We start from the raw sequence: 26,574 nt of genomic DNA on the forward strand, positions 1-26,574 counted from the left end.
CTCGCGGCACGTCCGCAGCTGTTATTGTGCTGTGCTGCAGGACTGCAAAATTAGTGTGCATCGGACAGGTAAGTATCTATTTCTTGGCCTCATGTCTGTGGGCCAGGAGGGACCCGCTCTGGTATTCTGCACGGAAAATCCGTGCGGGCCCGAATTTCCCCGTGGACACGAGGCCTTATGGGGAAGATAATGCATTCAAAAACTGACATACAGATGAAAAGACTTATGAAATAAGGCCAAATAGAGATCCTTGTTATCAGCACACAATGATGGGGATTAGATGTTCCTGTGCAACAAACTAAACAAACCTAAAACTTCAGGGATGACTGCAGTTTACCTAAACACCGCCCCCCACAATGTCAGGGTTTACGGTGGGCTGCTCTGTAGCTGCCTGTCTGTAACAACCTATTACTAGAGATGAGCGAATATACTCGTTTCGAGTAATTGCTCGATCGAGCACCGCGATTTTCAAGTACTTCCGTACTCGGGTGAAAAGATTCGGGGGGCGGGGGGAGGCGTGGCGGAGCGGGGGTAGAAGCGGGGAACAGCGGGGAGCTCTCTCTCCCTCTCCCCCCTGCAACCCCCCACTCACCCACGGCGCCCCCCGAATCTTTTCACCCAAGTACGGAAGTACTTGAAAATCTCAGCGCTCGGGCGGAAAAGGGGCGTGTCCGAGTAGGTTCACTCATCTCTACTTATTACTAATGTGTTGATGGTCACCAATATCTATACTTCTTACAAAGCGATTCTATCTTCTTGGACAGCTGCTGTTTCTATGGAAAAACTCCTGATCACAGCTGAAAGCTACAAGAGCAGCTAAGAAAAGGTCTACAGTGTAACGAACCCACTGAATATCACACTTCCCGGCCCTTAGGAGTGTGATACAGAGACACTAGAATTAGGGTCCGTTTAGACAAGCCGATATCTTGTTTGAATGAGCCAACGATATAAGAGTTCCATCGTGCGGCCTGTATATACAGCAGATACATTGTTGCCTCCTTCAATCGAGAAGTTGTTCAGTCATTCACATTCCTTGTATAAGAGACTGAGAGGACAGAACGATCAGGATTTAAGCCTAACGATTAGTGAACGAGCCAACGATGACCTTTATGCCTGCAGGAAATAAACGATAAGCGACCGATAGAACGTTCGTTGGTTGATTGTTGGTTGCGCTCACACTGAACAATTCTCGTTAATTTTTGCTCGTTTGGACGTTAACTCAGATGTAGCTGGAGGCCCTTTTACATGGAATAATTAGCAGGTTTTGAGTGGATTTAGAATGAATGAGGCACCTCAGCAGTTATAGATCTACCATGCTTTTTATACTCCATATATCCCACAAGAGAGGAACATTTTACTTGCGCAGCGTTTTGTGCTTGCAGAATTTGCACGCCGTCGGGAAAATACTGAATGTTGGATTATTTAGATTCAATGTCATTTGAGTTCCTTCGGTCAGGAATATACTGAGCAGGTAATTAGTTCAGACATGACTTTTGAACCATCATTGTTCGGGACAGAGAGCTAAGGTAAATAGTCGCGTCTGGGAAGAGTATTTATTGGAGCCTGCACACAAAAGAAGAATCAACATGCTGAGTGTGTAATCTGAGATACATGTATCTTGGGTAGCGAGACATACTATGTATGTTTGTTCTCTACTTATGACAAGATATGGCCCTAATAAACTGCTCCCGGAAGCCCATATACTCTAAGGCGGCAAACATGGAAGGCCAGCCAAGTACCAATTGTTTCCGGATCTGTCCTGTATCACCCTTCAACAGTGTTGATTCCTTCATCCTCTTCTAGATGTCCTGAGATCCCATGGCATTACTTACAAGTGAGGGGTTTCCATTTAGCATGCTGGCCAGAAGGATGGATGCCCCACCATTCTCAAACCCCTGAAGACCTCCCTTAAAGGGGTTGTCCCGCGAAAGCAAGTGGGGGTATACACTTCTGTATGGCCATATTAATGCACTTTGTAATGTACATTGTGCATTAATTATGAGCCATACAGAAGTTATTCACTTACCTGTTCCGTTGCTGGCGTCCTCGTCTCCATGGTGCCGTCTAATTTTCAGCGTCTAATCGCCCGATTAGACACGCTTGCGCAGTCCGGTCGTCTTCTTTTCTGAATGGGGCCGCTCGTGCCGGAGAGCGGCTCCTCGTAGCTCCGCCCCGTCACGTGCCGATTCCAGCCAATCAGGAGGCTGGAATCGGCAATGGACCGCACAGAAGACCTGCGGTCCACCGAGGGAGAAGATCCTGGCGGCCATCTTCACAAGGTAAGTAAGAAGTCACCGGAGCGCGGGGATTCAGGTAAGCACTGTCCGTTTTTTTTTTTTAACCCTGCATCGGGTTTGTCTCGCGCCGAACGGGGGGGCTATTGAAAAAAAAAACAAACCCCGTTTCGGCGCGGGACAACCCCTTTAATTTTATGCAACTCTCTATATTGGAGCTCCTGCTCTCTCCTCTGCTTGGATCCAGCAAGGACCTCACAGCAGCCTCACACGAAAAAAAAAAGCATACCCCACCTAATGGCTCTTTGACACCCACCCAAGTCTCTTTGACGTTAAGTGATTGTTCTCTCTTCAGCTTTCTATGTAGGACTTATCTTTTCCTACATCTTTGGGATACTTTAAGCTAGTCCCTTTGTGGCAAAGGGATCCGAAAGCCCTAAGAAAGAACGCCTGCTCATTTTCTCACAAAGCCACGCACCCCCAGACAACAAGTTGCAGGACTAACCTTGGTATAGCAGTTTTACTATACAGAGCTCTATGTAAACAACAAAGCGGCCACAGTATTTGCCTAAAGGCCCATTTACACGGGGTGAATGTCAGGCAACTGATGCCCAACACCCATCCCTGGACATACTCGCTCTCAGGCTGCTGCACAGGAGCGAGCATCATTAGCTCACAGTGGGGCAGCTGAAGGAGATTTCTCTCCTCACTCTCCATTCACTTAACTTAGCAGCTGTTCAGTACTGAACAGCTGCTGTTTACACTAAACAATCATCGTTTAGCTCATCGTCCATCATTTATGCAGTACTGAACGGCCGCTATGTTAAGTGAACAGAGAGGGGCGGGGGAGAGCGAGGAGAGAAATCTCCTACAGCCGTCCCAGCCCTCTACTGGCCGCTCTGTCAGAGAGTCAGCTATACTCGCTTCTGTGCAGCAGCACGGCAGCGAGTACATGCGGGGACGAGTGCAAATGGGCCTTACATGCTGCAGCCCCATCAATCGCTGTGGGAGCTAAGAGTTGGAGTCCAACTGATCTAACACTGATGGACTATCCTAAAGATAGACTATCAATTTTAATAAGCAGGATAACTCCATTAAGTCTTTGTGCCTTATATTTTTAAATTGGGGAAAGTTGCTGTAAGATCAATAGAAAAATAAGTACTGTATTGGCTACATTACCACTATGTCTATGCATATGTTATACACTTCACAGATTATTCAGAAAATGTCTAATAACGATGCTTCGCATTCATGTAACAATGACTACAGGCTGGTACTTACATTAAGGCTGTAGACTAAGGGTGGCACTACCCACATTCCAAGCAGCACCGCTGCATTCGGAGAGATCTGGGCCTGGGTTACTGCTATCTGGACACAGAGCTTTTGGATTTCATCACCTATGTAAAAGGCAGAGAGGGAGTATATATATAGCAAGGTTAAAAAAAAGAAAAAAGTTTACTGTTATACTTGGCAGGTGAAGTTAAAGGGGTTTTCTCACTAAAGACGTTAAACCTTATCCACAGGATTGGGAATATATGCCTGATTACTGCTGCGTTCCCCCTCAATCCTGAGAGCGGAGCACCTTGCTTACTCCAGGGGCATGGAGTAGCTATGCACCCACGTGACTACCACTATACCTACTACTATGGAAGGGAGATCGGCTATCCTCCTCCGTACTGCAGATGTGAATGAAGCGGTGGTAACACATATCCACTGCTGCTCCATTCACATGGGGCATTCTCGAAATCGCTGGGGGTTCCAGCAGTTGGACCCCAGGGATCAAATATTTATTCCCTATCCTATGCAAGAGATAACCGACTTTAGTGGTAAACCCCTCTAAGTTTGCAAGTCATTCTGGAATTATCCCAAAACACAGTAAGGGAGAGTTATTGAGAAAGTGAGCCCTAACGGACACAGATTGTGCGAAAAATGTACATAGCAGGAAACTTATTCTGCACTTTTAACACTTTTTACATCAAAGCACACCTTTTGACATGTGTCTAGAAGAGAGATGTGGCCAAGTATAAAATGCATCAAGTCTATGACGCTGCTTGGGCCATTTTCACTGCTTTGCCATTTCTCACTAAATGCTTAATGTATTTTTTCCACGTCTGTTGAACACCATGCACAATCCTGATGTCATGGCTTTATAGAAAGAGCCGAGACAATCTGTGGAGGTGAAGATAAAGCTACAACAGAGCTGATCAGGATCAAAGGAAAAGAACTTACCAAAGTTTAGTCGCATTAAAGAAGCAAGTATGGACGCCCAGTTAACAGGTGGGTACTGATGAGTGTCAGCGGCTGCAGCAATGGGCATCGCACACACCTTGACCAAGGGCGGAGGGATTGCTTCAGGGCCTAGAATAGAAGAAAAGAATGTTATATGACTTTGTGCCATAACATCATACCAAAACTTTGATATATTTCTCAAATAAGCAGCATTTAGTTACCTCTGGGGGGAGAGTAAGTAAAAGTATAAAACCAAATAAGGCTGCTGTCACATCTCCATTCAGAGAGCAGGAAAGGGGAATCCACTGGCCAAACAGATCCGTCTTATGAGAGAACCCAACAGCGCGGAACAGACCTCACTGACTGTAATGGGGTCCGTTCGGGTTTCCACTCAGCTGCCTGGCAAAAACATTGGAACCTAGTTTGCCCCTATTACAGTCAATGGGTCCATCGGGATTACTCACAATCAGCTTGAGGGCAGATCTGCCATAGCTCTGTTATGAATGGAACCTGCTAAGCGAATGTGAACAGAGCCTAATAACTTCACTTTTTATAACATAACGGAGAACACCACGAAGCGTTTCCTAATGGTTTCATAATTAACTCCTAAGGTGCTCCCGAAATTAGGTATATACCAAGAAATCATTAAAGAATAGCTACACTTTTAACTAACATTTGACATGTCATAGAGGTATATCAAAAGTTTTGATCAGTGGGAGTCTCCAGTGCGGAGACCCCCGCTGATTGCTAGAATGAAGGGGCTGCAGCGATCACCTGATCACTGTGCCGCTTCGGCCATCTGTGTTGCCTTTCAGCTGAAGACGGCTGCATAGAGATCAATAGAACCTTACTATACACTTCTACGAGACAGTCTTCAGCTGCCGGGAGGAGTCAAATAGCAGCAAAGATGTCCGAAAGAGATCGGGTGAGTGCTACAGCCCCTTCGTTCTAGTGATCAGCGGGGGTCTAAGCAGTGGGATGCCCACTGATCAAAACTTTTCACATGTCTCAAGGACAAATCAAGTTAGTAAAAAATGTGCAGTAACTCTAACTTCAGAAATTGAATGCAAACTCTAATTAGCCGAGGCTCAAGTTTGGACTTAACCCTTTCCAATCCACTGTCTGACGTCTAAAGACATTACGAGTTAAGGCTGTACAGCTCTGATGTTGGAAGACACCCGTCGGGGTTCTCTTACTGTATATTGCCAGCCTCTCTGCTGTTGGAGCCTATCCAATGTGTCATGTCATGCAGTACTGGGTTTAGCCAGCAGATAGCGCCGTTGTATAACAGCAGAAATAGATTAAGCCCCCTAGGAAAACCAGGATAGAAAACTGGATTGGAAAGGGTTAACAACTGGAATTGAAAAACGTACAAAATAAAATAATTGAGATGTGTCTGTTGCAAGTACATTACATAAGGCACTAATCCACGCACATGAGCTTTGGCTGCTATCTTGCACAGTCTCCAAGTACTATTAAAAACTATGTCTTAGTAAATTGTGGTCAGACAGCAGAAGTGAAAGTCATGCTCGCTTCCTTCATTGCAAAATGGAACATGTTTGAAGCTTAAAGAGGAAATCCAGGCAAAAATGATTTCCTGATAGGTCATGCAATGCTGACCTTTGAGCTTCAACCACCTACAATTTCCAGAATGTATGGACTGAAATGTGCTATAGAACTGCTCAGAAGATTCCTGCTCCTGGAGAGCTTTGATGCCCACCAAGTAAATAGCCTTGGGCTTGTATGGCACTTTGTATAAAATGTTGGCAAAGATTTCTAGTGATGACAGGTGGTTTAGTTGGTGGATAGTTTTGGAAATCAATGGTGCATACCACCAATATGACTTTTTTAACCATATGAGTAGATCATGTTTGGAACAAGCTATTATATACACCCAATACTGAAATTACACCTTATGACCATGTAGATACAGAATGTCTGCAGCCTTATACTCAGCCCATCGAAAAGGCCACTTAATGAATAACTGCAAGGAAAAAGTGTCACTTTATATTATACATATAGTATAATGGCCTCATCCATTGTTACAGTGCTACTATATTTCTTTACAAATATGTCTATAGTATTTTTGGGATGAGAAGCAGAACAGACATGCAGCTAGTTCACAGGATCGCTGTATTGATATGTATAACTATACACAACTACATCCATCATATAGAGTGGATATAGATATAATTTAACTAAAGGAAGAGATGGTTCAGTATCCAAGATTACATCAATGTAAATGTAAAGTTAAATACATAGCAGTTAACTTTGGTAAGCAAGAAAAACTGGGCAAAAGCTGTAGAAATAGTAACGGGATGTAATATTTTAATGTAACATAAGAGTCAAAAATGGCGTACATGACGTGTTTTAGACCCTTTTATGTCTATCCAAATAGTTTTAAAAAACATCTAGTCAAAAAAAGAGTGGTAAAAGTCTTAAATGATGCTGAAGTTGTTGGAGATGATGTGTGGCCGCAGGTTTACACCAATATTTTTTGCAGTTCAAAAGTCGCAAATTTGAAATCCATGTTGTGAAAAATTCCTATGCCACTTCTTGACGCAGAATCCACATCCGGATATCCACACACGGATTAGCCCTATTTACCCCACTGCATCAGTGAATGTGGCTGGTTATATCATTTGAGCCCTTATAGGGGCACCACGGAGAACACAAGATCACTTAACAGTCAGAGCTAATATGGCATGTGCTCTAACAGGAATAGCGAATGACAGAAAGTGTGGACAGACTTAAAGGGGTTGTGCCAAGAAGGCAACTCCTGATCATACGCCTTACTGGGGCATATGGATGCCATACAGTGCTATAAGCTGGTAGAATCTGAGCTGTCCTTGTATTACAAAATTGCTGTAATACAGAACTGCAGTATGAAGAATACTAGCTGAGGCTTCCCAGAGCAAAATCAGCCGTTTGCCAAAGGTGGCATGAGTGGGGCTTTTTTGCCTTCCTCTGCAAGGATTAAAGGTTGAACTCCGTGGAACCGCACATAATAATGCAATCGATGTAAACAATACCTTTTTTCCCAGCTGAAATTAGGAAATCCACAAGAGCTCGTATTACACTTCTTTCAGGCAGATAACCAAAATCTGGGGGAACTGAAGTCAGAAAATGTGATTAACTCGGCAACATTTTTATTTTAATGCATATTAGAAGATATATACATTCAGTGAGGAAAAAAAAATAAAGAATATTAAAAATAACCCCATATGTCATGAAAACAAAGTAACAAAAATACTTAAAGGGGTTGTCCCGCGAAACAAAGTGGGGGTATACACTTCTGTATGGCCATATTAATGCACTTTGTAATGTACATTGTGCATTAATTATGAGCCATACAGAAGTTATTCACTTACCTGTTCCGTTGCTGGCGTCCTCGTCTCCATGGTGCCGTCTAATCTTCAGTGTCTAATCGCCCGATTAGACGCGCTTGCGCAGTCCGGTCTTCTCCATTCTGAATGGGGCCTCTCGTGCCGGAGAGTGGCTCCTCGTAGCTCCGCCCCGTCAGGTGTGCCGATTCCAGCCAATCAGGAGGCTGGAATCGGCAATGGACCGCACAGAAGACCTGCGGTCCACCGAGGGTGAAGATCCCAGTGGCCATCTTCACAAGGTAAGTAAGAAGTCACCGGAGCGCGGGGATTCGGGTAAGTACTACCCGTTTTTTTTTTTTATCCCTGCATCGGGTTTGTCTCGCGCCGAACGGGGGGGCTATTGAAAAAAAACAAAACCCGTTTCGGCGCGGGACACCCCCTTTAAGACCACAAAACCATCACATGTGTTAAATCTCTAAAAGGTGTCTGGTCCTTAAGGGGTTAAAATAAACACACACTAAGACACACACTATTGTGATAGGATCTCAATGTAACAAGGTCTAATAAATACTTACACACTACCATGAAATCACAGACACATGATGTTAGACATTACAGTAAAGAGGATTAATGAACACCGAGCAAAGACAGAAGCCAGGAACCATACAGATCCAGCAACAACACCATGTGGAGGCATGGGTGTACTGCAGGTTCCCACATTTCACCTATTTGCCACAAGCAGAACTCACCAGAAGTTCTGCTCTGAGATGAAGAGAGACTAGATAAATGAAGATGTCCGAGGATCCAAGCTGCGTTAGTCTGCAGGCCAATGACTCCAGAAAAGTTAATAATCTGCAGGAAGAATAGTTAGATTAAAAGGTACGTTTAGACACACAGATGATTGCTCAAAAGATGGCTTTTGAGTGATTATTTTGCATAATCTGCTAATTGGTGCTAATGCCCATTAGTACCAATTAGTAGCCTGTGAGCCGCCGGGAACAGCCACCCGCTGTTCTCTGAATAAATTCTTTTTGTTCTTCCAGTGGGGGTGACAGCTGAGAACAGCTGAGACAATGCAATCAGCTGTGATCATCGGCCCCGGGCAGAACACAGCGTGCGGTCCGTCTTATCAGCTGTTCTGCTTAACAACGGATTTCAAGCCGAACTGAAGACCGTCAGTCAGCATAAAACTGAAAGATGGGCACATTTAGACACAACGATTATTGCTCAAAAGATGGCTTTTGAGCGATAATCGGTGTCTAAATGGGCCTTTACAAATGAACTTCCGTTTTAAATGGCACTTGTGAAAGGTTTAATATCAAGCGTTACTTCTAGTTATAAGATAGACATTCACAACCAATTTTGTGGAGCCCAAATCTGTAAGTGTCATAATATTTGAATGTTTCTATACTCTATCAGCGACAAGCAACAAAGTATTGCGTCCTTCTCCTTGCCGTGAGCACGGGTCACACATTGTTTTCTCCGTACCTGAGTAATTGCTCGGATCACTTCGTTAAGTTTGTTTTGGTACGAGGACGACTGAATAGCTTCAGATTTTAGCTGCAGATAGAGATGGAAGACTTTATAAGCAATTAATTCAGGGTGCGCTTGTGGGCATGGTGGGAGGAGTCATTATAATTGTATACATCTGCATATTTGTAATTATTTCCATTAATGAAAAACTTTTTTTAAAAATCAATAAAAATGAAGCAACAAAAGAATACATGCGATAAAGAACAAAGATTTTTTTTCACCCATAACCTGGTAAAAAAAAAAGTTTTTCTGTCGATAACCCATGATGCTTGGAGAGTGAAGCTAAAAACTCATGGCACAATACAAGGAGATCACAAAAAATAAAGCAAAACACACTGAACAATTACTCGCTAGGAAGACTTAAAATACCATCACTTTTTTCTAATGTGCCTACCTGTATGACTGCTGATTCTGATCCAACCAGTGCCACAAGTCCATTGAGTGCAGCTAAGCGTTGCATTGTGGGACAACCCTGAAAAAAATATCACTATTTCAGCAATTCTCTCCCAAATGCTACAGGGGACCATAAAATATAGTAAGTCTTACCTCTGCCAGCAAGATTTTTACCCAGGCAGGCAATAAGCGGTTGTTCAAGTCCTCAGCCTTTCCATGGCCGCAGACCGACAAGCCATGAACAATACTTCCCAGTGCCAGAGCTAAACCTGATGTCTGTAGTACATGAAAGAGAAAGGCGGTAACATCTGATGACATGGAAAACTAACATTGTTCAATACCTGATGTATCACACTGCGTGATTGACTGCTTTCTACCTATGCTCAGAAGGGGAGAGATCTGTCAATCACTTGGAGGAGGGTGAAGAAAGGAAAAAAAAAAGTTTACACTTGCCGGAATCTACTGTGTGTAAGGTATCATTCTCTTAAAGGGGTTTTCCAGGGAAATACTACTGATAATATATCCGCAAGATAGGTCATCAATAGTTGATGGGCCGGGGTTGGCTGCTGGGCAACCCGGCCGATCAGTTCAGTGGGCACTTGCTGTCAGTGATGCTACATACAGGGATGAGAGCGGCAGCTGCTGCTCCGACTCCTGTAAGAGCTGCGCCTGCAATTACAAGTGCATTTACACTACACAGGGGTCGGAGCAGCGGCTTCTGCTTCAACCTCTGTATATCCCGGCGCTAATAGCAAACGCCCACTCAGCTGATAGGCTGCAACCCTGAGCGGCGGACCCCAGTTGATCAACTATGGATGAAAGGTCATGAGTAGTATTCTGCCTGGAAAACCCCTTTAAATGTGTCTGATCACATGAGAAGCTCTAGCCAATCAGAGCATAGGAACAGTGCATTGGTAGTCTAACTACAAATAGAGATTAGGTAGTATGAAGGTTTTGTCGGCCATCTTGGATTACCAAAAACAGGACCCAGAACCAGCAAATCTGTGGGACAGCAGGGAAGAACAACAACATGGAACCCCCTTCTCTGGTCCTCAACAGAATTCTGTCCAGAAACCCTATACTAAAACACAATGTGCTATACTGAGCCCTTAGTGAAATGCCCACAAAAATATATATATATATGGCTATCAAACGATTCTTTATGGTATCCTACCTGCAAAGGCTTTTTTGTCTCTTCGGTTTATGATATTGGAAGTATTGACACCTATGGTTTGTGTGGCTTTTGTTGATGGTTATCTGTTTTGTGCCCCTGGACATTCTGTTCTCTAACATCTTTTGCCATATGTTATAATGGATATATATCAACACTATACTCTCATAATACTCCTTTATCCCGGTCTACCAGTAATCTTATATTGCACTATTTCCCTTGCTAATATACCCGCTCTGGTTGTCGTATTTGCAATTAAACTTGAAACCTTAATAAACATAGATTTGAAAAAAAAAAAAAACATGCCATCAAATACTCAAAATGCAAAAATGGCGACATCAGTATCCATACAAATCCACTGCTGACCGTGTGCGCTACATTCAGAATGCACTGCGACGCGTGATAATTAGAGATGAGCGAGCATACTCGCTAAGGGCAATTACTCGATCGAGCATTGTCCTTAGCGAGTATCTCCCCGCTCGGAAGCAAAGGTTCGGGTGCCGGCGCGGGTGTGAGGTGAGTTGCGGCAGTCAGCAGGGGGGAGCGGAGGGGAGAGAGAGATCTCCCCTCCGTTCCTCCCCACCGCCGGCAGCCAAATCTTTTCTTACGAGCGGGCAGGTACTCGCTAAGGGCAATGCTCGATCGAGTAATTGCCCTTAGCGAGTATGCTCGCTCATCTCTAGTGATAATACATATCCTCACCTGCTGATTTTGCTCAGTCAAAGTCTTCAGTTTGTTCATATGTTGTTCTGCTTCCTCAGCACCTAGAATACCGGCACTGAAAGCCGACACCGAAACACCAGCAACAACGTATGACAAGACCTGTAAAAAGATGGAGTGATGCTCGTTAAATAAAAACTCTTATGGAACATGTAGAATCATAGCTTTCATGTTATATGCTCTCCCCACATCTCCTAATAAGGCTGCCTGTCCACGGGCGTGGTGGTATCCCGCGGTAGAGATTTCCCGTGGGATACCGCCGCCCGGGAGCAGGAGCCGGCAGACAGATCTCCTCTGGCAGATAGGCTGACCAAGGAGAATCACGGTCAATTTACAGCATGCTGCAAATTGCTGCCCACGAGCGGAGAATTGCAATGATTCTCCACTTGTGGACAGGGAGGAAAGCGCTCTCCATAGCAACGCTATGAAGAGCTTTCACTGCGTTCCCCATGGCTGGATTATCGCCGCGGGGAACGCAATTCAAACTTGCTCGTGGACAGGCAGCCTAATACTTTGCTCAAAATTTTTAAAGTATGCAGAACCTATTAGATGAGCTGCTGTGTATGCATCAGGTATAGTACTATATCAGGCCATTACATGACTTGGATCCTGCATTTATCACCCTGTTGCTTTTCTGCAGGCTGTATCTGTCATTCTCAGTTTTCCCCGAACTAGTGGGAAAAGTCTGTTAGCTATGTGATCTTGCTTACACTGTGCACAGAAAACTGCAGATTCTGCTCCCTGTGTGTAACACACACACACAGAAATATCATCATCAGGAAGGGCTCTAGAGACATACTGAGCAGTATAGATGTGATTCTAGTAGCTATGAAACAGTAAATCACTATTAGCCCTCTCCCGCCAGCAGCTCACATCCCCTCCCTTTTCACTTTGCTATACCGCTTCCACAATTCCCATTCATTTCTATTCGATTAACAGAAACCGGGTCGCTACAGCAAGGGGTTGTCATCCGTTCTTGACATACACTATGTGCAGGTTCAAGAGGTGGGACTCACATCTATTAGGTTTTTGTGGGATACCTGTGGTTATACCATAAAAGTCTGAGATGAGAAAACCCCTTTAAGTCTTGGTATTAGTATAGAGCACAGCAGAGCTCAATTGCAATGATGAATACATCAACCTCCACAACGCCAAAAACAGAATCAGGCCCCATGAATCCAAGATATAAAAACTATATAGAAAGGAAGACCTGGGAGAAACGTAGAACTATAACCTGAGGGGTCATGAATACCAGCCAGAAACCTGTGACACCTCACCTCTTGCACAGTTCGGCTCTGGTCGTAGCTGTTCTCCAAACACTCATACAGTTTACGAAGAGTAGCCGAGACGTGGACCCGGCTGTCTGTCTGACTGTTCTGACTCATGAAAGAAAGTACGAGGCCCACTCCTAGAATGCAGCCAATGCTGTGGACAACGGATCAAAAGGTTAAAAAATTGGGATTACAATAGTGGTCATATTTATGCTCTCATGTATATAAAGGCTATCCGATTAGTGGCCCCCTTGACTGATAAGCATACTCATGTGCTTTGTATCGCCTCCAAAATAATAGCTTTATGTGAGCACCATGTGTTTCTTACCCAAATCTGGAGTGGACCCCATCAGAGGAAGGCAAAAGAACCTTTCCCAATGCAGGTGTGAATGCAATCTACAGACACTTTAAAAGCCTGGATCGCTCACATGCAAGCAACATTTACTCCCTGCATGCCAAAGGCAATCTCCATGTGGTATAGCTGTGCCAAGGCCGTGCCATGCTGCCGAACTGAAAGGCCTCATAATGGTATTAAATCAAACAGGGTATCGAAATAAACATCCAATCCTCATTCATTTCTTAAGCTTTGCTCACAACTCAGTTTCCCTGATGCATTTCTGTATAAACCAAATGTGTCAAAAAAAAAAAAGTGTAAAGGGGAGGTTCCTTTTAGCATAGGTATAGGAATATACTCTATGGAAAGGCATAGACCGGACCGGCTGCTGCAAATACACCCGCTTAGCATTCAGCATTATATAGATTTTCTTAATAGAGAACAGATCAGATGTATACAACCGTTCGTGTCATATACTTTCATGAAGGCGATTGCATACTATGATCTTTGCATCTGGCATATATAGAAAAGACGTTTTCCGACGCGAACCGTGAACACGGGCAAAAGACGAAACGTGAAGAGAGCATTGTGCTGCAGCCTCAGTCCGACAATCCCAGGGCAAAAACACATGGGCCATGCGCTAATACACTCGCCGCTTTTGTTCTTTCCCAACTATTCAAATTCCGTGTGTGGTTGAAAATAAAAAAGCAGGAAGGTAAGTCCTGCCCCATCTTTCTCGCACGTAGTATTAATGCGCGAAAATCCCAATAGTAGAAACGAAACCATTGAAATCAATGCTTTCATTTCATTCCGTTACGCGTCCGTGATTTTCACAGCCGCATAATGAGACTAAATCACGCCCATCTGTTTGAGCCCTCAATACGTAAAAATAATGAAGCAGCCCATTCACCAATAAATGATGTATCAAAGACCCCGTGAGAACTCGTAACTGGTTTTCACTGGTGACCTTCTCATCAGCTATTATTGGCTTTTCTGTTTTACAGCACGTTTATGATTTTGAACACATTTTCAGTGAACAAAGGCTTTGATTTATGGTGGATATTTGAGAAAACACCAGCAGATGGCAGTATAACAAAGCCAAATAATGCCAACAAAGCAAAAAGGACCTGATCAGCAGCAACTGCAGTCACCGGCACTGGCATACAAGACAATCTGCTGAAATTGCTACAGTGTGCCAAGTGGGATTGTGCCTGCATTAGAGCATAGACGGCCGTGACACACAGGTGGCAAGAGATACATGTACTAGAAGAGATACATCGCACAGGAATAGCTTCGTATGTATTTCTATGTATCAGGGGACCTGGCGAAGCAAGTGCAAGTTCTGGGATAAAAGACGGGCTCTAGGAAATCTAAAAGGTGCTTACTGTCGTGGCACGAGATTTAGGAAACTGTCTAAAAGGAAATATGTCTGTCGCCCATAATAACCAATCACAGCACAGCTTTCATTTCTTTTTGTACTCGTGGAAAATAAAAGCACTATTGTGATTGGTTACCATGGGCAACATACTTTTAATACTTTCATAAGTTTGCCCCATAGTGTTTACTTCACGGTTGTTATGGTCACGAAGCGGATCACTGATAAATACACTTGAGCCTTTAGTTTTCATATATATGAATAAACTCCACTTACTATACTTACTAAGGCTCTGTTCTTAGGCCGGCATCAAACGGGCGTATCTGCATGTGCAAATTTTGCGCCTGCCATACTCAGAGAAGAGAACCCATTGATTTAAATGGGTTTGTTCACAGTACTATATGCTGTGGGTGCATTGCGGTCGCACAAAAAAAAAAAGAAAAAGAAAGAAAAAGTACATGTTCTATTTTTCTGCGTATTTACATATCACTGGTCCCCATGGTAGTCAACTATATGGTGCGCAAATGGAGATGCGTGAAACACTGCGCAATTGCTTTGAAAAAGAAAACATCTGGAAACAATTAGCCATTGGTGCATCTTTGTTTGCCGTGCGCAAATGAACATACCTTGTGGGGGCAAAAAGTACAGTAAAATATGCCGATGCGTGCGCAAAAAAACAAGTTCATTCCACAAAAAGCACACAGAAATACGCTTGTGTGAAGCTAGCCTGAATCACATATAAATAGAGATGAGCGAGCATACTCGCTAAGGGCAATTGCTTGATCGAGCACTGTCCTTAGCGAGTACCTGCCCGCTCGAGAGAAAAGGTTCGGCTGCCAGCGCGGGTGAGAGGTGAGTTGCGGCAGTGAGCAGGGGGAGCGGGGGGAGAGGGAGAGAGAAATCCCCTCCGTTCCTCCCCGCTCTCCCCCGCCGCCAGCAGCCGAACCTTTTCTCTCGTGTGGGCAGGTACTCGCTAAGGGCAATGCTCGCTCGAGTAATTGCCCTTAGCGAGTATGCTCGCTCATCACTACATATGAAGCATTCTTAATGAATTTATAGCCTTGAGTCTCATTGGCCATGTCTCAGGCAATGGACTGCAACGTTCCCGTAAACGAAACATCGCGCTCGGCCTCTGCTCATACTAGCGCTTGTCTCCACATTATTCTATGCCTTTATTTTTACAGAAAACGCTAAAGAAAGGATTCCTTTATGCAGGAGTGTAACTATAGGGGATGCGGCTGCACCCGGGCCCAGCAGCCTTAGGGGGCCCATAAGGCCTCTCTTCTCCATATAGGGAGCCCAGTACTATGAATAAAGCATTATAGTTGGGGCCCTGTTACAGGTTTTGTATTGGGGCCCGGGAGCTTGATGTTACAGCTCTGCTTTGATGCACCCATTGGCTTCAACAAGATTCTCTCTCAATGCAAACAGCAATCCTTTGCCTTCATTTACTCTCTATTCCAGCAGGTTTTCCTGTATTCCGCCCAGTTAAAAAGGAATACTAGGGGGCGTGGCTAGCCGGCAGCGGGAGCGCACGCACAGACCGGGGCTCCTGGCAGCAGGAACATACCGGAGAGTTTTTGCCGCGCCTGGAGGCTTCCACCGCGGCGAAATCATTACCCTGGGCACCTCCGGACCGAGACCTGCAGAAGGAGACCCTCCGCGGGTCTCTAGCTGAACTTTTGATTTTGAGGCCTGCAGTTCCGGCCGCATCCCCGGCCTAAATTTACAGACGCGGCCGACCGGAAGTGAGGGCCGGCCGCGGAAGACAACGGCAAACCCTCCCTGAGGAGCAGCGGAGGGGAGGGGGCAGCTGCTGGGACCTGAGGAGAGCCGGGGAGCGGGCAGAAGGAGCAGGAAAGAGAACGGCAGGCCCACAAAACAGCAGATTGGGTGAGTGACGCCGTGACTGCGGCCACCGGACCCTGCGGCCCCCCCCCTGCGCTCCCCCACCCCTACTGGACAGTAGCACCACGCCGAGGGCACTGAAACCCCCTGGAGTGAGCTCCCTGCCGTGCAGTAAGCACTTTGCACAGGCAGACATATTAAGGGGCCCCCTCTGCCCCTCCCCCCCTGTCGGACACCACCTAGACGAGGGAAGAGAAGGGGTGCAAGAGGAGAAAGATTGGGGGCGGCGTGGGGGAAAGAAGTGAAGGGGAAACACAGCGGAGACCCACGCACACAGTGAGGAGCACCGCGCACGGAGCCACTCTCCCTCAGGGGAGCACTCTACTCCCGAACAGAGAGGTGCGGAGGCGGTTGGCAGCCCCCTCTTTCTGCGTATCTCGCCTTTTAACACACGTGGTACCCAGAGACTGCGGCCGACTGCTTCATGCGCACTCAGAAACCAAGCCCGGAGCTGCCGCCTGCAAGTGTCGCGCTAAAGGTGCATAAATGCTACTACACTATGTTTGCACCCCAACAGCTATGCATTAAAGTTTAAACTGCGCATGAATCCCCCCCTGTGACATTTATAAGTTCGGACCGGTGGACATCCCCTACTACTATCCTTTGACAAGATGGCGCCCACCAAGCAAGCCAAAATAACTAGCAAGCTGCAGCAATATTCACGGCCCAGCACCTCAACGGACTCCCGACCTAACGCGCCACCCAGCCCGCAAAGTGCGCCCCCTGAGGCAACAGCACCAGCTTCACCTCCCGCGTCTGGCCCAACTATCGCCGATGTGCTGAAAGCGATTACAGAGTCGCGCTCTGCCCTCACAGAAAAAATCGACGCACTACAGTCGGACTTTGGTCTGCTGCGAGCGGACGTCCAAACGCTGAGAGAGCGTACAACAGAAGTTGAGACGCGAGTCTCCAACTTAGAGGACTCTGTTACACCACTCTCAGATCAAGTGCGCACCCTCAACTCTAACATCACGGCGCAGGGGAGAAAAATGGATGATATGGAGAACCGCCTGCGCAGATGCAATCTGAGATTCATAGGACTACCGGAGGGCGCTGAGGGCAGAGATCCCTGTGATTTCCTGGAATCGCTCCTCAAACAGGAGTACGGCCCCAACTCTCTGTCACCCCTATTCTGCGTCGAGAGAGCACATCGCATTCCATCAAGAGCCCCGCCGCCCGGAGGCCCTCCACGCACCTTCATTGCAAAACTGCTTAACTATAGGGACAGAGACAAAATTCTAGCACTCAACCGCGAGAGAGACCCGATAAGGGTTGACGGACAAACAATCCGTATCTTTCCGGACTTCTCCTTAGAGGTGCAGCAAAAGCGCCAAAAATTTGTAGAGGCAAAGAAAATGCTGCGCTCAAAACAACTTATCTACGCCATGTTATACCCCGCCAGACTAAAGGTGATCAAGGATAACCGTTCCCATTTCTTTGAAAACCCAGAGGATGTCCTAAACTGGCTCGAACAAAATTAACCTACACCGTGAGACTTTCACAAATGCGCGTTTGATGCGGCTGGCCATTCGTTGCTTTCTCAGAATTATTGCGGCATAATGGTGGAGGGTGGCACCCACCTTTTTCCCACTCCCCCCCCCCTTTTTTTTTTTTTTCTCTCTCCCCCCCCCCCCTTTCCCCCCTCTCATTTCCCGTTCCCACCCCCCCTCCCTCCACTCTAGATAAGATGGCCGGCAGCTGAAGATGATGAAAATGCAAAACGAAGTGGGCTGCGTTAAAGTTGCCCCTTCTTTTCTCTCTCTTTATTTGGACTGTGGGGGCCCGACTGGACTGAGGGCCTACGCAGCGCCCGCGGCCCGTGCCGGGTACCTATAGCCCACACTGACGCGGCCCACAATCACATAACCCTGTCTCTGTTTCTTCACAGGGGGACTTTATTTTCATGCTCGTAACTGCTATTACTGTTCTACATTTTTCTGTTATAGTCTGTTGGTGATTCTCGATTGGGGCTAGGTCTCACGCCCCCTACAAAGTTGTGAGTTATGGGATCGAAACCTGTCCGAAGTTCGGGGGGATGGGTAGGGTGGGAGGGGAGGGATTGGTTTGAGGCTGGTAAATGTGAATTGCTTTGTAATTTTCTATTTGTTGTTGTTTTTGGCGCGACTCTCTTTCGGATGCTTTATAAGAACTCATGGGAACAATGGCTACCCCCTTGAAAATGGCTAGCACATACTTAAAACTGGTCTCCTGGAATGTCAGGGGACTAAATTCTAAAGTTAAAAGAGCATTGGTTTTTGACTTCCTTAAAACCCACTCCCCCCACATGATACTACTTCAAGAAACACACCTCAGGGGCTCAAAGACACTGGCGCTTAAACGAGCAACAATTGGCTCAGCGTATCACGCGACTTACTCCAACTACGCTCGAGGAGTCAGTATACTGGTGGCCAAATCGGCCCAGTTTGCCTTCCGCCAAATACACATAGATCCTGGGGGGCGCTACCTGATCCTACAGGGAACCTTCCATGGCCGTCTCCTCACGATAGTAAATGTTTACCTGCCACCACCTGCTAACATTGAAATACTTCACGAGGTGATGGCACGAGTGGTCCTCCTTGAGGCGGCCCCGATAGTAATCATGGGAGACTTCAACCTGATTTTGGACCCGGTGCGGGACCGTCTCACCCCAGCCGCCTCCACACAGGCTCGGCTGCCTGGGTGGGCCGACTCCTACTCAATGCAGGAAATATGGCGCACGCGACATCCACATGACAGAGCCTACTCATGCCACACTCCGACCTACAATGCCTTCTCGCGCATAGATCTCTGTTTTGGCTCCCCGGACTGCCTCCCTATGGTTCGGGATATATCCTATCTACCCAGAGGCATTTCAGATCACTCTCCGCTCCAATTAGTTCTTGACCTTGGGGTTGGGGGCAGTCGCCCTGTGTGGAGACTGAGTCCGCTGTGGCTGGAACAGAGAGAAGTGCATGAGTATGTAGAACAAGAGGCTGAAATGTACTGGGAAGTCAATGAGGGGACGGCCTCGGAGCTGGTGGTATGGGACGCATTTAAAGCCTTCACCAGGGGATCCTTTACCTTGGCTATTGCCGAGCATAGAAGATCCCTGGGAGCCCGCCGCTTGGACCTGGAAAGGCGCCTTGATTTAGCAGAGGCAGGGCACATAGCAGACCCCTCCTCGGAAACTACTACAATTCTGGGTGCCCTGCGACGGGAATACAAACTACTGCTTATCGAATACACCAAGAAGAAACTCCTGTGTTCCCGCCACCGGATTTTTGATCAGGGAGACAAGAACGGCCACTTACTGGCCTACTTGGCTAGAGAGGATCAGACACTGCCACCAATTACGGCGGTGCGGGACGGCACGGGTACTCTATTAAATGATCCCAAACTAATTAATCAAACGTTTGCCCAATTCTATGGAGATTTGTACACCTCCAGACTGAGCTATACTGAAGCGCAGCTCCTGGCGTACCTGGATGGCATTCCCTTCCCCACACTGAGTGGAGACAGCGCGGCCCACCTGGATGGGGATCTAAGTATAGAAGAAATAACTGAGGCTATTAAGGCACTCCCCAATAGGAAATCACCGGGCGTGGATGGGCTCCCCGGGGAGTGGTATAAAAAAAATGTGGAAATCCTGGCCCCGCGACTCCTCACACTATATAATTCTATTTTGCGGGAAGGGGCGCTACCGGACACAATGCGTAAAGCTCTCATAATAATGATCCCTAAAACCGGAAAGGATCCCACGGACTGCGGCTCTTACCGTCCCATTTCCCTTCTCAACAACGACGTAAAAATACTCGCAAAAATACTGGCGACGCGTATAAACTCTGTACTAAAAGAGATCATACACGCAGACCAGTCCGGCTTCATGCCTGGCAAAAGTACGGACATGAACCTGAGGAGGCTCTTTAACCACTTGTCGTACAAGCACACTAACTGCGGGAGGCGCACCCTGGTATTCATAGATCAGGCAAAGGCCTTCGACTCAGTAGAGTGGAAGTACCTATGGGCGGTGATGCGGCGGTTCGGATTCGGGCCAACTTTTATTAAATGGATCGAGATCTTGTACGACTCCCCGGTGGCCAACATTAAAACTAATACACATGTCTCTGCCCAATTCTCCCTGAGCAGAGGCACAAGACAGGGCTGCCCTCTGTCCCCCGCCTTGTTTGCCCTCGCCATAGAGCCTCTTGCGATCCAAATCCGAACGTCACCAACAGTGAAGGGATTTAAACTGAACAACTACGAAGAGCGCATAGCGCTCTATGCAGATGACACCCTACTCTTCCTCCAAGACCCGGAGGCGTCTCTAGACGCAGCCCTGATTATATTCGACGCATTCGGCGCACACTCTGGCGTTAAGGTCAACTGGGACAAGACTCACTTACTGGCGGTGGACCCTGCGGCCGCCGAGCTCCCTCTGCCTGCCCCGCTGAGCTGGACAACCCAGACCACCTACCTGGGAGTAAAGGTCTCAGCAGAACTGTCCGCCTTTTACAACTCCAACCTGGTCCCCCTCTTGGCATGGGCCGGGGAGGCGGCGACACGCTGGGCCTCTCTCCCACTCACGCTGGTGGGCAGAATAAACCTGCTAAAAATGAAATTGCTACCAAAATTCCTGTATATACTGCATAATTCTCCTATGTTAGTCCCTAAAAAATTCTTCACTAAGCTCCGTGGGATCGTACTGCGCATACTGTGGAGGGGCACTGCACCCAGGATTAAATTGGAGACTCTGTGCCTCCCATCGAGTGGAGGGGGACTGGCCCTACCGCACTTCTATTACTACTACCTGGCCAGCCAACTGGTATACGCGGGATGGTGGATATGCTCGTCAAATTACAACCCGGCGGTGGGCCTGGAACGTAGAATGGTGGACCCTGCTCAGAACCTACGGGGACTGCTATTGAGCGGCCCCTCATCCTCAATCGCCCCTCTGCCTACTCCCATGCTGGTGACACTGGAGACCTGGCAACGGGTCACGAGACTGTCCACTACAGAGGAGACTGCGCGATCCCCACACACTCCCCTCTGGAATAACCCCAAACTGCCACACTTCCAGCGCTTCCCGGAGTCCGCCTTTTGGAGACGCCGGGGCGTCAATGTCCTCTCTGACATAGTCAGCGAGGGCAAGTTTTGCACCTTTATGCAGCTACGGGTTGCCCACGGCCTGCCTGAAAACTCCTACTTTAGGTACTATCAATTGCGAGATGTAGCCGGGGCTCAGTTTGGAGGTTTGTCTATCCCACTATCCATGACACGGCTGGAGAGCCTGGCGCAGGCGTGCAATCTTGTCAAACCGCTGTCGAGTTTTTATGCCCACACGGTGCGGTGCTTGGCCCCGCTAGGCGAAAGGGCCGTACAGAGATGGGAGGGAGATATTCCTGACCTGACCTCAGGGGAGGACGAGGATATACTGGGTGGCTCTGGTCCCCCCCTGGTTAGCGCTAGAGACAAGCTCATCCAAGTTAAATTTCTGCACCGCATATATTATACCCCCTCCAGGTTGTGCACCATGGGCCTGCTCCCTACTGCAACGTGCCCACGATGTTTGGTGGCGGATGGGACGGTCATGCATGTGTTCTGGGAGTGCGCGGTCCTACAGGAATACTGGAGAGACGTGCTTGTCTTCATGGAAACACATCTAGGGGCACCGAGGATCATGCATCCTGGAACGTGCCTCTTTGGGCTTGTGGGAGACCTGCCGGTGGCGGCAGCAACACGTACATTATACAAGTTGTTACTCTTCTATGCAAAAAAAGTGATCCTACTTAATTGGAAACACCCTGGGAGGCCGACTAGGAGCGCATGGATCCGGGTCGTTAATGCTGAAATCCCAATGTACAAATTGACATACATGGCCAGGGGGTGCCCTGAAAAATTCGACAAGATTTGGGATAGCTGGGTGAGTTGCCCCGCGACCGCGTCGGGAGAGCCAAGCCAGGCGGTAGGGGGGGAGTGAGGGAGAGAGAAGGAGGATAAAAAAAGAGAGACATCTGCTAAATCTGCTTTCTACGATAAAACCCTATGCTCAGAAAACTAAATTTTTTTTTTTCTCCTCTATTCCCACAGTTGCTCTTAAGAGAGTCGCGCCAAGGGGTTGGGGGGGGGCTAAGTTTAAGTTTTTGGGGGTTTTTGGGTTTTTTTTGGGGGGGTTTTTCTTTTTTTCTCTTCTTCCTGATTGATCACAGCTGATTTATTCAAGGTTAAACTACTGTTTAGCAATAACTGATAAAGTTAAGAGTTTAAAGGAGGGGGGGGGGGGGGCGAAAGAAATAAAAGTACTAGCCAGGTATAGCATGCCAAGAAGAAATATGTATATGTACGCAGGCAAAGGTTATCTCTACCCTGTTTCTCATGATATGTACTATCTGCTGAATCTGACACCTGCGGTGACAGCTATCCGTGTTTACGTGTTTATATGCTTGTTAATTTCTGGCTAAATAAAATTCCTTTAAAAAAAAAAAAAAAGGAATACTAGAAACCTTCTAGATTCCTCTAAAGCAATGTACTGCACTGTACCTTTCTGATCAACTTAATACATGTGCAACTCTTGTCGACATGACTGGCCCATAGTGAGAACCCATTAGGCAGCTGAACACGCTATCCCATGTGAGTGGGCCCCTAGGCTCTCCATCTCTCGGTTCAGTTTTTGCAGCTGAGAAATGAAAATAAAACGGAATTAAAGGGGTTGCCTCGCGAAATCAAGTGGGGTTATACACTTCCGTATGGCCATATTAATGCACATTGTAATATACATCAAAAAGCAAAAGGAAAGCTTGCAGTTCGCTTCAGTTCTGTTAGGTTTCAGTTCTTTACCAGAACATACAGAAATGCAGACTGCACTGTTAGTTCCATTAAAAGAGCGGAAACATAAAGGAACAGAAGCAAAGTGAAAGCTTTCTATCTGTCATCCATAGAAATCAATGGGGGAAAAACAGAAACGTTTAATTCTGTTTTATTGCCGTTTCTTCGCTCCAAAATGGAACAGAGAGACAGAAAGCCCAAATGCAGGTGTAAGCACAGCCTTACGGTTCATTTATAACGCATTGGCTGTCAAGCTGTCAGTGTCAACAAGCGCCGGTCCTAGGACTAAAAAAACTAATTTTTATAACTTCTCAAAACTGTAACAGATCCCAATAGAGGATTAACCCTTTCTAATCCACTGTCTGACGTCTAAAGACATTCTAATTGAAGGCTTTATAGCTCCGATGTTGGAAGACGTCCGGCAGGGTATTCTTACTGTAGATTACTAGCCACTCTGTTGTCAGGGGCTAATCCAGCATGTCCCATACTGCAGTACTGGCTCTAGCCAGCAGATGGCGCCATTGTATAATGGCAGAAAGAGAAAGCCCTCTAGGAAACACTGAATCCAAAAATGGATTGCAAAGGGTTAAAGGAAATCTTTTTTTCTACCTAGAGAAATTAGAACTCATTTAAGGTACTTTTCCATAAGACAACTGTCCCTCCTGCGCTTTCACACAGGAGCAACGATCGCCTACTGAATGGAGGCAGAGCAGCCCGGAGATCACCTCCAGCCACTCGCCTCCATTCACAGTCAACAGGCATTCATTCATAGATGAACAACTGAATGACTACATGGGCGACAGTCCCTGGGGGTTTTAAGTGAGCGGAAAACCAAGGGACTCCAACAAGTGAGTGATTCTTGCTCACTAACCCATTAGGTCCCATGTTTACACAGGACAACAGTCCCCCTAAATTGCTCCTTTGAGTGATTCCTTGGGTGTCTTTGTAAAAGTACTTTGCTTCATGTAAAAGCACTTAACATGGCCGTATTTATGGTCTAACATGCATTGTACAGCACGTACTTGTATTCCACGTTGGAGTCGAAGCAGCAGCTTTCCAGCGCATCCAATGATTTCATTATTAGCAAGTTTATTTGCTGCCCAGAAGTATCACTGCAAAGAAAAAGAAAGACAATGCTATGAAGAACAGGTTAAAGGTTGGTTCCACTTACATATGGAATCTTATGGATGCATGAAGCATGGCCGTTTCTACATAGGTGGATTTTCAAAAAGTCTATGTTGTTATTTTGCCAGAAACATACAGCAATAACTAATAAACTTAAGAAAGACCTGCCAGAAGACTATTTAACACAGTAAGTAGCAAGCACAGTAAATTTACAGCACTTGGTCCTGGGCTGTAATCCCAGCTGATAACAAAAGTATGGCACAGGATTAAAGTCCCTGCTTCTGCGATCAACCCCTTCTGCTATTTCCTTTCTTTAGTACACAGCGCTCAATGAGTGCTATGTACTAAAGAGTAAAAGTAGGCCCAAACAAATTTCAAGAGATATGGGCTTTCTGGCTAGATACCCAATCCACCCTATCTGCAGACTAAACTTTTAACCCTGGACTCCCTTTCCCTTCCTCCCTCCCCTCCCCCCCTTCCAAATCATCAAACACACTGAGCCTTACTGCATAATTTCAAATGATCAGCACAGACAGGTTTTGGTTTTGATTGTTAAACGTTAAGTTTATTGTTGTAAATTGTCAACAAACGTACCCAGAAATTATTGTAATATTTACATTACCAATCTAAGTACAATGTACTACCTATGTATAATCTGATATGTATCTAACAAATCCTTTTTCATTTTGTACTGCGGAAAAAATCTTCTGTGTTTCAAAACTAAAACGAATTAAAAAAAAAAAGAGTGAAAGTAGAAGTGTTTCTTCCACTATACGAGCCAGCAGTCACGTGACCGCTGGGATTCCCTGGCACAACAGAGCTACTGGGTCATTGCAGGCCCTGATCAGCTCTGCCAGTGACTATTGTCACTACAGGGGATCTTTTCCCTGTAACTGGGGCTCCTATGGATGCCGCTACTTTCGATGCCCCAGCTACAGTGAAAAAGGGTTAAATAAAAAATTTTTAAAAAGTCATGTGAATGTCCCCCACAGGTTTTATATGACATCATGGGAGGCATAGATAGTAAATTAAAAACTGCATAAATAAGTAAAACAAAATGACAGAACCATACACATTATAGATCAAAACCACCACATAGGTAAAATCCCGAAAAAGTGTCTGGTCCTTGAGGTACAAAGCAGCCTGGTTCATAAGGGGTTAAACCATCCTCTTACTGTATATCATGATGCTTAATAATATAATTATCTTCCTCCTATGCTGAGATGTACGGCCCTAAGTCTGTGCTGTAAACCTGCCCGTTGATGACCAGCCCCCGCCCTGGTGTTCTGTCAGCTGCAGTGTCATCCACTTCTTGCATGGATCCAAATCCCCAAATACATTTTTCCCAACATACAAAGACATCATTGCTACTACTCAGGCCAGGGAGGATGTAGCTATTGTATTCAGTGATTTGCATCTACATAAGATGTCCATGACTAGTCTGCAAGTAGCAGAAATCAGAAGGGGACGTCTCATCAGACTCTAGCCTTAAAGGGGTTGTCTGGCCATAAACATTAGGTCTCATTACTTCTGTTTGCCCAATACAATGCACTTTGTAATATACATTGTGCATTGTAAATTAGGCAAACAGAAGTTATTCACTTACCTCTTGGGCTGCCCCCCCCGTGTTGCTCCTCGGTTGCCATGGGTTCCGACAAGTCTCTTGTCCTCTTCTTGTCGGGACGACGGAGACACGCTTCTCCAGCACAGCTCTGCGCATGTGCAGAAGAACTTCAGCCGCTGGGAAGCTCAGTTCTGCCTGCAGGGGAGGCGTGGCTGCTGGCTCTTCATCTCCAAGGTAAGAATGAGTGGAGGGGCGGGCTCTCGCGGGGGGGGAGGGGGTGTGGAGAGGGAGAGATGGATGGATGGATGTGTGCAAGGGGGGGGGGTGCAGTGATGTGTGTGTGTGTTCGTGGTGTCTGGAGACCCGGCTGTCAGAAGTCCCGGGGGAAGGGGGGGGGTGGAGAGGGAGAGATGGATGGATGGATGGATGGATGTGTGCAAGGGGGGGGGGGGGTGCAGTGATGTGTGTGTGTGTTTGTGCAGGGACCCGGCTGACAGAAGTCGGGGGGGGGGGGGGGGGGTCATTGTGAGGGAGGGGGGGGGTCGCTGTGGGAGGGGCACTATGAGGGCATGTGTGTGTGGGGAAATGTT

General features: G+C 46.6%; 1 protein-coding gene across 1 annotated transcript in view; it reads right to left on the reverse strand.

The window, feature by feature from the left end:
- Positions 1-26,574, reverse strand: part of FOCAD (focadhesin) — a 154,675-nt gene that overhangs the window by 6,853 nt on the left and 121,248 nt on the right. Inside the window, exons 28-37 of the mRNA XM_066604331.1 lie at positions 24,318-24,407; positions 12,884-13,031; positions 11,589-11,708; positions 9,869-9,991; positions 9,717-9,794; positions 9,278-9,349; positions 8,539-8,641; positions 7,496-7,576; positions 4,464-4,592; positions 3,516-3,631 (exon numbers count right to left, since the gene is read on the reverse strand). Of these exons, the coding sequence (XP_066460428.1) occupies positions 3,516-3,631; positions 4,464-4,592; positions 7,496-7,576; positions 8,539-8,641; positions 9,278-9,349; positions 9,717-9,794; positions 9,869-9,991; positions 11,589-11,708; positions 12,884-13,031; positions 24,318-24,407 (1,060 nt within the window). The remainder of the gene's footprint in view (positions 1-3,515; positions 3,632-4,463; positions 4,593-7,495; positions 7,577-8,538; positions 8,642-9,277; positions 9,350-9,716; positions 9,795-9,868; positions 9,992-11,588; positions 11,709-12,883; positions 13,032-24,317; positions 24,408-26,574) is intronic.

The sequence above is a fragment of the Eleutherodactylus coqui genome, chromosome 5, assembly GCF_035609145.1.
Source record: "Eleutherodactylus coqui strain aEleCoq1 chromosome 5, aEleCoq1.hap1, whole genome shotgun sequence".
Lineage (NCBI taxonomy): Eukaryota > Metazoa > Chordata > Amphibia > Anura > Eleutherodactylidae > Eleutherodactylus > Eleutherodactylus coqui.